Source organism: Fundulus heteroclitus, chromosome 8, assembly GCF_011125445.2.
Source record: "Fundulus heteroclitus isolate FHET01 chromosome 8, MU-UCD_Fhet_4.1, whole genome shotgun sequence".
Classification (NCBI taxonomy): domain Eukaryota; kingdom Metazoa; phylum Chordata; class Actinopteri; order Cyprinodontiformes; family Fundulidae; genus Fundulus; species Fundulus heteroclitus.
Window position 1 is genome coordinate 27614882 of NC_046368.1, and position 12832 is coordinate 27627713.

Genomic DNA, 12832 nt, shown 5'->3' on the forward strand with positions numbered 1-12832 from the left:
ACTGGGACAGATTCAGAAAAATCAAAAACTTATTGGACTTTTCTGAAATAAAGAATGCAGCACTGCAGTCATCGTCAATGAGAGCTGCATTTGCTGTCGATGAAAATATGCAGCAGCGTCTCCCCCAATGAGCAGCTGCGTGCCAGGATACTCGTAAAAATAAAAAATAATTTTGATGCATACAGAATATTAAGGAAACTATGTCAAAGTAATGAAAAATGCTGCTACAAAGACTGGGGAAGGGTTTCTAAATGGGTGAGATCAGAGAAAGGTGATTCTCTGAGAGCTTTTTGTGAAGTTTGCCAAAGTTGTTTTTCAGTAGAAGCAAGTCACATAAAAACGCAGCTGAAAAAAAAGCCCTCTGCCGAACTATGAACTCGTTTTTACTCGAAGCCAAAAATACCTGCCAGACACACAAGGTTCAGAAACCCTTAAACAATATTTAACTTTACGCAAAAGTTTAATAATGTGTTTTATAATGAGCTTTAAAAAAAAGTGTTGATCTTTAAAAGCTAGCAACCTTTTTGTCTGATAAACGTAGAACAATTTTAACAATTTTAAAGCCTAATATACCATCCATCCATCCATCCATCCATCCATCCACCCACCTATCTCTCTATCTATCTATCTATCTATCTATCTATCTATCTATCTATCTATCTATCTATCTATCTATCTATCTATCTATCTATCTATCTATCTATCTATCTATCTATCTATACATACATACATACATACATATATATATATATATATATATATATATATATATATATATATATATATATATATATATATATACATACATATGTTAGGTGGTTACTATATGAAGGCTTGTGCTCATTTAATCCCGTGTTGATAAACTGCCTTATAATACATTTATATCTTTGGTGATTTTTTAAAATCATTATTAATTATCAATCAGGAAGATTATTCATAATCAACCAACCATTGTTGTAAAACAGTGGGGAAGACAAATGTTCATACATGTAGGATCAAGTTGATTTGGAGACCTTTTATCTCTTAAATTAAATCTTTATTAGCAAAAACTGTTAGATTTTTTTGTTTTTGATATTTTATTTTTGAGGATGTAAAACATTTAAAGGTTAAAACGAAGCAAAAACAGAATAAATCTCTATTAGAGTCTTAAAAACCACCTTTCCTTACTTAGACGACGAGCCGATCAAAGAGAAAAACATTAGGTCATTGGTTATCAAAGTGAGTACGAAACGTTCACAAACAAAGCGGCCATGAACTGACCCGTGGTGGGTAGGAAACGTACTGTGCCAGACGGTCCATTTAAAAGAACAAAATGCTGCCATCATCACCAAACTAACACAGCTTTAAATCACATTCTGATTACCATACACATCAAGCTACAGCAGCTTTACTGTTTGTGTGACAACAGTTAACGTGTATGCTGGCCCTTCGGCGGCTGCTGCTGGCTGACTCACATTTCCACAGTTCACAGGTCAGTCCACCATGTGTGCACATGCAGTCCAGATGAGATTTGACCAACTTAAAAATAGATTTGACTTAGAATGTGTTTCTAATAACTGGTCACTCAAGCTTTTATGTTGTAATAAAATATGCAGTCCACTTAAATAATATCAATCATTTAGTAGAAACTCAATCTAAATGTAAGTGTGTTCTCTGGCTGACGTTAATGGGGCCCAAGGTGCAGTTTGTTTTCCTGAGGAAGGCAGGCCTTAAACACCTGAAAGCCAAGCACTTGTGCACATTGGTAAGCACATTTGGATGCATTACATGCATTATGGTTTCCACGTTATATACAGCAAAGTCACAAAACAAAACGTCCACATGAAAGGAGGTTGGTCTCTTTAACAGGATGAACTGCTAAATAATCAACGCTAAATAAGCAACCACTGATTCATAATAAATATGAAAATGATTCAAAGCTTTGAAAAGCCGTCCCTCCTTCTCTCCCTCCATCCACCAAGTCATCCTTGTAGACAAACATTTTTACCCTAATCTACTTAACCAATCAGTTTGACTGCTCCCCTTGTTGAGCCACAGTTACCTCAAAATAAGTTTCTAGCATAAATATATCCCCAAAATATGTTTTATATATACTCACCAATGTTTCTCACGTGTTTCAATAGCACATCTCTATATTAGAGTCTTATATTCACATTTTCTTACAGTAGACAATAGACCGATTATGCAGAAAAGCTGTCAAGTCATTGGTTGTCAAACTTGGTACACATGGTCACTGGAAAAAAAAAAAAAGAAAGTACTGTGCAAATGTCCACTAAAATGACCAAATTAGCAAAAGTAGGAAAAGAAAAAGTTGGCCAAACGATCAGCACTCAGTTTCATGAGCCTTTTTTTTCTTTCTTGTGCCGATGCTCCCTGACCGATTCAAGCTGCCATCTAGAGAAAAAGCAAAGCGCTGCAACCGATGACTCCTTCTCGCTCCCTTCTGTCACCACTGAGGTTCCCTTAGGTGCTCAAAAAGTTTTGGTTAAACTGTTAAAAACTTCTTCGACCTGTTTTGTTAGATGAGATGGGGCTTGAATCCGTACCCGCCTTCCCTGAGTGAGAGCCGGGCTGCTCCCTGGACAGAGTAGATCGCCAAGGTACATGAAGCAAATAACCCTGTGTGCTCACATACCAAGGGTCAATCAAAATAACTATAAATGACCAAACTAAAATCGCGTTTTGATATTTTCCATGGTAACATAAATACATTTATGATTATTACGTCGCACTGGGGCTGACTAATCACATGCTGAGACCGGAAACAGAGTTCGAAGTAGAACATAGCAAAAAAACAAAAAAACAAAGAAAAACAGTTTTTAAATGTAAAATATGTAAAATATTAGAAAAATCCTGATTAGGAATAACCTACTATTTTTTAATAATCCTATATCAGGGACGATATGGTAGTTTGAAAGGGTTGCCAGCAAATCAAGGCTGTCATTTAAAATGTTATCAAGCGGCTCGGTGTGAAAAAAATACTTTATTTTCTCTATTTGAGAGGCAGAAACATCTAAGCTTACCAATAACAAATCCACTAAGTTTTCACCAGCACAGTTTCAATACATCTTCTTACATACTTGAATGTTTCCTACAACCTTCACATGTACTAGGAGCCTTACGGCGCCTTGCCAAAGGGTTCATATCCTTTTAATCTTTCCGCATTTTGTCACGTTCCAGCCACACGCAATCAGTGAAATGAAAGGCAAGTCAGAAATGGTCTTCAAATTTTAAGAATAAAAGTCTGAATTGCTTGCGGATGCATTCAGCCACGCCGAGTCAGCTCTTTCTAGAGTTAAGCTGCACTTGACGGCATGATGCTGCCACCACTGGTGTTTTCGCGTGTGTTCAAGGTGACCTACGGCGTTAGCGTTCCACCTCAGGAAAACTTTAGCGTACGGGCCAGAACGTTCAGTTTCGTCTCGCCTGACAAGAGCACCCTCTGCAACATGTTTGCTATGCACCCTACCTTATGGCATACTGTACCTTCTTCATGCTACTTCTCCATGGAGCCCCTTATCAGTGAAGGGCAAAATTAGTAGTTGTTATGACAGATTCCCCCAAATGACTCGTGAATCTCTTCTGTTCCTCTAAAGTTGCCATGCACCCTTTTAGCTGCTTCTCTGAATAAAGTTCTCCGTGTCCCGCCTGTCTCTATAGGTCGTTGGGCAAGTCTTTGTGGGATCGTAGTTGTGCTACTCGGTTTCCATTTTTGGATGAGGCGATGAACATTGCTCCCTGCAATGTTTAATTATAATGTTTGATCACCTTAACCCGTTTTCCAAACTCTTCACAACTTTATCCATGACCTGTCTGATGAAGTTCTCTAGCAAACATCTGAGACTGATTTAATATAGGTGGACTCCAAAGCAATGGATTTTATTTAGCGGCGTCAGAGTAGAGGGTGCTGAACCCAAACCCACAACCCATATTTCGTATTCCGCATAATTTCTTTCTTCTACTTCACAATTGTGCACCCCTTTGCGTTGCTTTATCACGTCAAAACCCTAATGCGATGCATTAAAGTTTGAGGCTGTAACTTGAGAAGAGGGCTGTGTATACTCTGCAAGGCACTGGATGTTCTGCAGAGCCAGCACGAGTTAATAAAAGTTTTAAGTGGCAGAATGATTGAAACTCAGAGTTTTACAACATGCTACAGGTACGCTGCAAATGGCTATTTGGGAAATATGATAGTGCAAGAGTTTCTTTCCTTTAACTCGCCTGCGTCTGAAGTGTATTATTAGACGAAGGACGTATATGGGGATTTTGAAACTGTCCAGGCCTGAGAGGCTGTAACGGCAAATGTCAAAGAGAACTCTCAAAATATTGCTCTCCCTAGCAGAGCATTTTATCTTTCTTTTCATCTCTATGTTCCTGTGGAAGGGGTGGGGGGGGGGGGGAGTCAAAGAGAGTTAGGTCATGGACACAGCAGAGAGTTGGAGGTACAACTGCAGTGGAAGAGTACAGGTCTTAGGGGAACAGTTTAGGGTCTTAAGGACCATAAAAGAGGCTCTAAAACCTTTTTAATAAAGCTCCCTCCACCTGCAGGCATGCTCTGCAGATTCCTGTTTTCTTGTCTAGTCTGCAAGATGGATGGACGGACAGATGGATGGACAGAAGGGCGGATGGATTGATGGATGGAGCTGGATCCAGGAGCGTAGCATGAACACAGGGGGCATGCCAGGCCTCTCACATCACTGAGCTGAACTCAGAAACCCCTGGAGATGGGTCAAAGCCTCACACAGCTAAAAATCCAAGCAAATCAAATCAAGGCAATAAACGAGCACCTAATAAAGCAGCTCATTCCGGGGCTATGGGCTGAGCTGCCAGAACAGAGGAATGCTTTGTGGGGCTCACATCTCAACCATCTGGGTAACCTCCATCAGCTCTTGCTTTCTCTGTTACATAAGGATAAATCTTACTAGCATATGTCCTTAATCCGTAACCAGAGGATGAGCCCGGACAATCCCCGACTCAAAACCCTGCGTTCTTGACGGGTGGGTGGGTGTTAGAAAATCTCCTACAACAGAGGACGCAGGCTGTCCACAGTGTCTCACCAAACCACGTTTCACGAAGTCACTTCAGGACATGCTTTAACGAACAGGTCATGAGGGATGGACCGCAAGTTTGGTGTCATATTTGCTGCTGTGTGAACTGAATCCAGCTATAATCGTTTTTTTTTCCCATTAGAAATCACGAACGTCTTCTAAGGACGAACGTCGTAACAATACATCTTTGGCCTTATTTGGTTTCAGTAGAACATTTTCAGGCATTTCCCAGCCAGGCTTGCAAGGCTGTGAAGCCACTGACAGTTATCCCGGCAGATGGTGATTTGATTTGGCTGTTTACCTCTGCGAGCCGAACTTAGCTACAGTTTATGCACAATTTATGGGTCAACGTTTTAAGGTCTTTACGCAATGAAGTCACCTGCGGTCGTAACTCAATGAAATAGTTCTTTCGTTGTACGTGTTACGAGAGTAGAAAGTCCTGACCTAAACTCAACAGGTGGAAATGGTGCATGGACTATCTCTGCAACGACATGCAGGATGCAAGGCTTCCACTAAGGAACAGAAAACTACATTGTGTCAGTGCCTGGTAAAAGTATTCATATACCTTGGACCTTTTCTCAGTTTATCTAAATATGGCGACAGGCCTCAATGTGTGTACTGCCACAACCTAGTGCATTATTGTGAAGTAGATGAAAAGCAACATACCTGGTTTTCAAAATGTTTTGCCAATAAAAACATAAACAAAATATATTACTTGCATGTGTATTCAACCACCATTACTGTCTGTCATACTGCAATTTCATTTCATTATAAATCCAGCCGTTCTGTGGAGGCCTCGGAGAGTTTTTGGAGAACATTAGAGAGCAAACAGCCCCATGAAGACCAAGGAGAAGTTTAAAGCCAGATTGGGTTACAAATGTCCCAAACTTTGAACACCTCTAAGAACACGTTGCAGTTCATCGTCCAAACATTTATAGAGTGGGGCACAACTGCAAACCCACCGACACATGGCCAGGGGAGAGGACGGCATTGATCAGAGGAACAGCCAAAGGGCACATGGCAACTCTGGAGGAGCTCCAGAGAGTCACAGCCCAGATTGAAAAATAACTATCAGTCATGCTCTCCACAATTTTGACAGTTATGGAGGAGGGAAGAAGAAAGCCAAAGCAAGTCCTATTTGTACTTTGCCAGGCGAACAACACAGGAAACGTGCGGAAGAACGATGAAAACTGAATTTCTTGGCCTACGTGTAGATCGCCGTGTGATCGCGTTACATGTCAACTTGGTCACAACAGCCCAATCGAGAATCTGCATCATACTTTTCTTTAATAGGGATGAGGAAGCTGGTCAGAGTAAATGAGAAAATGGATGCAGGTCAATCCTTTGTCAACCTTCAGTCAGGATTAAAACAGACATTCAGCAACACCTACAACGGAAGGGTCTAGATCAGCACATTTTCCTATGTTAGAATGGCCTAGTCAAAGTACAGACCTGAATCCAATTCTGAATCATAGGCAAGACTTGAAAAAGTATATTCACAGAAGCTCTGAGCGAGATTGACTTTTTTTCTAAGAAGAATTAGAAATAAATTCAGTCTAAATATATGCAAAGCTGCAAAGACATACATGTAAAGACTTCCTGCAGTGAAACTATTGACTCAACTATTGAAACAATTAAAAGCCATGTATCATTTTCTTTCACGTGACAAACCCCAAACAGGTTCAAAAGGTAAAAACACTTTTTCAAGGCTCTGTATTCAATTATTTAAAGTCAGAACTGGACTGGGAAAAAAGGCTTTTAAATTCTACGCCCCATCGACCTGGAATGATGCACAAAAGGACCTGAAATTGAGAACTCTTTTATGTCAGGTGAATTCAAATCTTTTATAAATGACAGACGCGTGATTAGATGTTGTGACTGTACTTTGTAAACTGGTAATCTTACTGTTTGTGATGTACTCAAATGTGTGATGAACTCAAACCATGCATTTGAGCTGCTGTCTAGGTCAGGTCTTTGTTAAAGGAGGTTTTGATCTCAGTGAGTTTTTTTTTACCCTGTTAAACAAAGGAATCTATGTTTTAAATTTAAGAAAACCAAAGATGTCTGTAGTGCTCTGCTGCAATATAAAACGGCCCCGTTTTTTCACAGATCCTTCAATCCGTGGTCCTCAAACATGTTTCCAAATTACATAAAAGTAAGTGTTTGCAGATGCTGCTACATAATCTTACCTGAATCGGTTCCTTGGTCAGCCTCATAGGTCCCATACATTCTTCTGTGGCTGAAACCTGCAGAAGAAACAGCAGCAGTCACTCACAGAGAACACAGAAAATGCACAAACATAAAAAAAACAACAACAACTAAAAACAATCCATTTCTTACCATTTTACCATTGATGTCAAGAATCATATTGGCATATTGTTTTTTTTATTTCTTACTCAACCTGCCTGTCTCTCCTGCACTTTACCGCTTCTAATCTTCTTCACGGCTTGCTTTCGGTTTTAAGTCCATGCAGCAACGAGCGCCGTCAGAAGGGAGATGCGCTGAGCAACACGTGACGGTAAACTCCCCCCCCCCCCCAAAAAAAAAACAACAAATATGGACGCAGCTTTTGAGGTGAACTCGCCTAGGCTGTAGTCATGGGTATTTTCATGGAGATAGAGCGCTCTGCAGCCCTTTGCTGCAAACCTCTTTTAGAGCGTATTAGCTGCCTAGCCACAGACTGAGCCCGCCGGATTTACCTGCCTAATCCTGCAGCGGGATCATCACACACTGTGCTGCGGCTATGTGTGGGGTTTTCTCTTCATGCGGACCTCTAAACCACACGCATCACTCAGGGGTGAACACGCAACCCTGCCACATGTGCATTCTTACCTGCATCTGCATGCACACACGCATACCGATGCCAGCCTCAGAGCGAACGAGATGTCACCGTAACCTTAGCTGACACGGCATGAGCGCTTGTGTGTCATGTCTAAGTATTAACTCCTCTAAATCCACTTGTTTGTGAGCAAGCTTTTTCTTAAGCAGGGGTCTTAGACAGAAGATGTGCTCATAAACCACAAAGACTGTGGAGGGCAGGGGTGGGGGGCTCATTCTGTCTCTGAAGCAAAGCAAATACACTTTAGAGATAAAGAAGGGGGTGTAAAGGGGTGGAGTTGGGCTTGTTCTGTGCACGAACGTTTCAGTGTCGCACAAGCTGTATAGGGAAGGTAGGAGCTGGTGACTCAGCCACCCATCGTGACAGCGTTATCTGTCATTGGCAATTAGGCTTAATGGGAGGCATATTTTTGCCCACATGGAATCTCAAGTAGCCACTACAAATTTCTAACAGCACGGCATCATCAAACAACCAACACTTAAAGACTCTCAAGCGCCTTACTTTTTAGTAGAGGTATTGCTGCTATAGGTACCAAAATTGGTTAGAGTTGGAGATTCAGCGCTGTCCTCATTTATTATATCCAGTGTAACACAGAACTTTTCCACGCCGAGTGATTACATCTCCTGTGCATGATCTAATTTGCGAGCCAGCCACAAAGTACACCCTTTTGTAGTACTGGGTATGACCGTCTATTGGTATCAGAACTTCCCTCCATGCAACTGATTCAACACGGATTTAGAAATATTCACAGAGACTGATGTGCGTTTTGAATCGTTAGCATCTGGGAGTTGCTGCATGTTTGCCGGTCGTATATCCATGGAACACACCTCCTGTTCTAGCCCGTCCCAAGGCGAGCTGTTGGACTGAGATATGGTGACGGCAGAACCACTTGGAACACGGTGAACTCGTCGTGCTCAAGACTGGGAGGTAATCGGAGCTTTGTGACATGGTGAGGTTTGCTGCTGAAAGTAGCAAACAGAAGCTTCAGATGTCAGAGTAGCTACTAAGAGACCCAAAGAGGGCCAGAAAATATCCCCCACATTATAAACCCATTACATCCTCAGTTACCACCAGGCTGAACCATAGATGGATGGATGGATGGATGGATGGATGGATGGATGGATGGATGGATGGATGGATAGATAGATAGATAGATAGATAGATAGATAGATAGATAGATAGATAGATAGATAGATAGATAGATAGATAGATAGATAGATAGATAGATAGATACATTTGGACTCTTCCAAATGTTTTGGCAGTCTATTACTGTTCAGATATTAGGTAGGTTCTGTGAATTCTACCCCGAGCCTCCTGTTTGCCTACAAGAGGGGCACCAGGTGTGTTCTTCTGTTCAGTGTTGTCCATCAGTGTGAAAGTCCAACGTGCTGCTGTGTGTTCAGACATACCTGTATTATAATCAGTGGTTGTCTGCCTTTTTATTAGCTCAAACCAGTATACCCCTTCTCCTCCAAGCTCTGCCATCAGGAAGGCTGTTTTTGCTTTTTCAGACCATTCTCTGAGCAAAGGTTGTGTATGAGAATCCCAGCAGATCAGCAGTTTCTCAAAATACTCAGACCATCCAAAAGCTCAGATCAAACCATTTAATTCTGGTCCTTGGTGTGAACTTCAGCAAATCATTTGCGCCACATCTAGATGCTTAAAAGCATAGGAAGTGAGTTGCTGCTATGTGATGGGCTGAATCACGTTAACGAACAACTAAACATGCGTACCTTATGCATAAGTATGTGGCCTATCATTCATAAAAAGTTGGTAAAGTACCAGAAGAATATCTTTATTTCCTCTTTAAAGAGCAAACACTAAGGTTAACAGATCCACCATAATGTTAAAAAAGAGAACCATAATTTTTAAAGAAAAAGAACAAACGCTTAAAGTTTTTTTAGGCTGCGTGCTTAAACTGGTTGGATCGACTTTTCTGGCAACGAAGATACGACAAAGAAATGTAGCGAAGCACTGCAAAATTTTCTAAAGCAATATAATCAAAAAGGGCTTTGAATTTGGAAGAAGCTTTTCAGCCCCTCTAGACTCAATAACTTTCACAATAAGACAGTTGTTTATCTTCCCCTTTGGCTCCGAAACGGCAAAATATTCCACAGAATACCTGCAAATGGGATGCGTGTTGTTCCTGCAAATGCGAAGCAGGTGTGTGGAGCTGTTAGGGATTCTAGTGGTCAGCTAGTTCAAGCTAAACTCTCACTGGACCTGCATCATAGTAAAAAAAACAAAAAAACAGCTAGTGATTATTTGGTCCAGCATACAGCAGCAGAAGAAATAGTTAAGTTAAGAGGATCAAACCCAGCTTGGGAGAGAAACCGCTTTCAAATAACTTTTCTTTCTGTATGTTATTTCAGAAGATGGAAAAAGCAGTGCCGTGTGGATTGAAGCTCGGTGACATTACAAAGCCATTAATCCTTCAGAGGTATGACACCAGGATCTCTGGTCGCACCAAAAACACAGCGGGATGGTTTGAGTTTCCTTTACCTTTTGGATGGTCAGTGGTTAAGAAGTAGACAACAGACATATTGAGGGAAAAGAGCCAGTAAAACAGGAAGCTTGCTTTCGGTTTTAAGTCCACGCATCAACGAGTGCTGTCAGTAGGGAGATGCGCTGAGCAGCACGTGACGGTAAACTCCCCCCAAAAAAAACAACAAATATGGACGCAGCTTTTGAGGTGAACTCGCCTAAGCTGTACGTAGTCATGGGTATTTTTCACGGAGCCAGAGCGCTCTGCAGGCCTTCGCTTAAAATAAAACTTTAGGACATTGAGAGTCTCGACAGAACTAGAGCTCTGAGCATTAAATTATAGGCAGGAATAATTTTTTCAAAATGGTAGTTTTTATTTGAAAAGCAATTATATTTGAGTAAGTAGTACCTTTAGATCCAAACTTATATATATCGATAGTATTTTTTTTTATTTTTATTTTTTATCAGGGCAAACAGCTCCCCCTACCCCAACACAAAAATGGTTTGGCCATTAAGGCGAGCTTTGAAGTTCATTTAGCCGCTCAAGTAAAATATCTGCTCTGCTACTTCCGTAACCCAGTTGTTGTTTTTTTACACAATGCTTTTCAGATTTTTTTGTGACACAATTGAAGATGAACTGAGCTGTTTTTATGTTAGATTTTAGAGGGATAGCAGACCAGATGACCGAGGTGTCATCTGGTCTGAGAGAGATAGAGACAGACAGACAGACAGACAGACAGACAGAACATGAAGAAACAGATGACCTGGTAGCAGACCTATAAACTGTCCATGTAAACATTTTTACATTACTTATGGCTGGATTTCTTGAACCACATGTTGTCATTTTTCCCAACCAAATCATAGCAAACCAAGTAAATGAATACACCTGGAAATTTGAGTAAGTCTGGTATGTCATAGAATACAGTCTACAGATGTGAAATATTGTGTATTGAATTAGAAAAAAGATAACAAAAGATCAGAGACAGTGTTGTCCCGGGCCCTGGCAAAGCTGTCAGCTATCCTGTGCAGAACACTGTGGACCAGCAGAAACTAACTGTGGAAACTTTCCATGGGACTTCAAGCAGCTTGGCTTTTGTGTGTCTCCACTCTTCCTCTTCCTATTCCACACTTCTGAAATTGTCTTCATTTCAGTCTATGCTTTGTGCATTTTCCCTAATCTCTCGAATGGACTTGCTTCACAGTTCTCTTCAGGATGTGGTTATCCGTGTGTCTTTTACACCTTTTTTTTACCACAGTTTTTCCTTCCTCTCAACTTTCTATTAATGCTTGGGTACAGCATTTTGAAAATCCAGTTTTTTTGGTAATGACCTTTTGTGACCTAACCTCCTTGTGTAGGATGTCAGTGATTTACCCATGACTGTGTAGTCCTTAACATGACCGCAATATTTCTTTTTTTTTTTTTACTGTTGGTCTTATGTAATATTGTAATTTCATTTTGTGATGATACTAAGACGCCCTGCGATAGACTGGCGACCTGTCCAGGGTGTACCCCGCCTCTCACCCATTGACAGCTGGAGATAGGCACCAGCAACCCTCACTACCCCAACATGGATAGACATGTTAGAAAATGGATGGATAGATGATTCTAAGACAGGTCTGTAATTTGCAGAATTTTACTGACACAATAGTTTTTTTCACAATGAGTAAATCAATTTTAACAGTTTTGAGGACTGTCATAGATGACTCTTTGAAACTGCATCCATAAGCAGCGTCCTCTTGTTTTTGCCGGCGGATTTGTAGGACTGGGTTGTCACGGAGTCGGAGTCACTGTCAACAACAGGGGTGAAGTCTGAAAAGACTTGAGGTCAACCACGGGAATCAGTGAGCAAGAGCGGGTTCATGTGGTGGAGAATCGAGAGCAACTAAAAATGACTGGCAGTGCGCAGGCTGAGGGGACTGAATCACGGCTGAATGCCTCAGTGTGGACAAGCGCGAACTCCAAATATATCAGTGCGGTTGGGGGTTGGCTTCATGGGAACTTGAATAATTGTGTTTTACTTAAGGACGACATTGCCAGATGTGAAACAGAACAGGAAGGAGGGTAGCAGGAGTAGGAACAGTTCTGTAAGCAACGCCATGAGAACAAATTGGCGAGAAAACAGTCAACGTAGCATTTTCAGTCGGAAAGGCTGCAGGAAGTCGTCATTTGGTTGGAGAGGCGTTTTGTGGAGTACATAGATCAAATTGTGCAAAAGTAGTTACACTGATGGGATGCAGAAGAGCTATGAAGACGGACAAAGTGTAAAGAATAAATGCTAAAGAACAGTGTAAGCTTTCAGGGAACAAATGTCCTTAAACTTTTAAAATGTGTCTAAAACTTAAGACACACAACCTCTAGCTGTAATGCTCAGATGGACAGAGAACTCGGTATTCGAATCAGGCATGGCAAGACTGAAAGGCAGACAGATCCGATGGGATTGCAGAGGTCTTGCTCAGAAAA

General features: G+C 41.2%; 1 protein-coding gene across 3 annotated transcripts in view; it reads right to left on the reverse strand.

Annotated features, from left to right (window-relative positions):
* Positions 1-12832, reverse strand: part of pde8b (phosphodiesterase 8B) — a 68571-nt gene that overhangs the window by 37709 nt on the left and 18030 nt on the right. Inside the window, exons 1-2 of one of the 3 annotated variants that reach the window (XM_036140503.1) lie at positions 7454-7720; positions 7238-7294 (exon numbers count right to left, since the gene is read on the reverse strand). In XM_036140503.1, the coding sequence (XP_035996396.1) occupies positions 7238-7273 (36 nt within the window). In that variant the 5' untranslated portion in view covers positions 7274-7294; positions 7454-7720. Of the gene's footprint in view, positions 1-7237; positions 7295-7388; positions 7723-12832 lie in introns of those variants that run through there. The other 2 variants (XM_036140502.1, XM_012869678.3) reach the window with 2 other exon arrangements.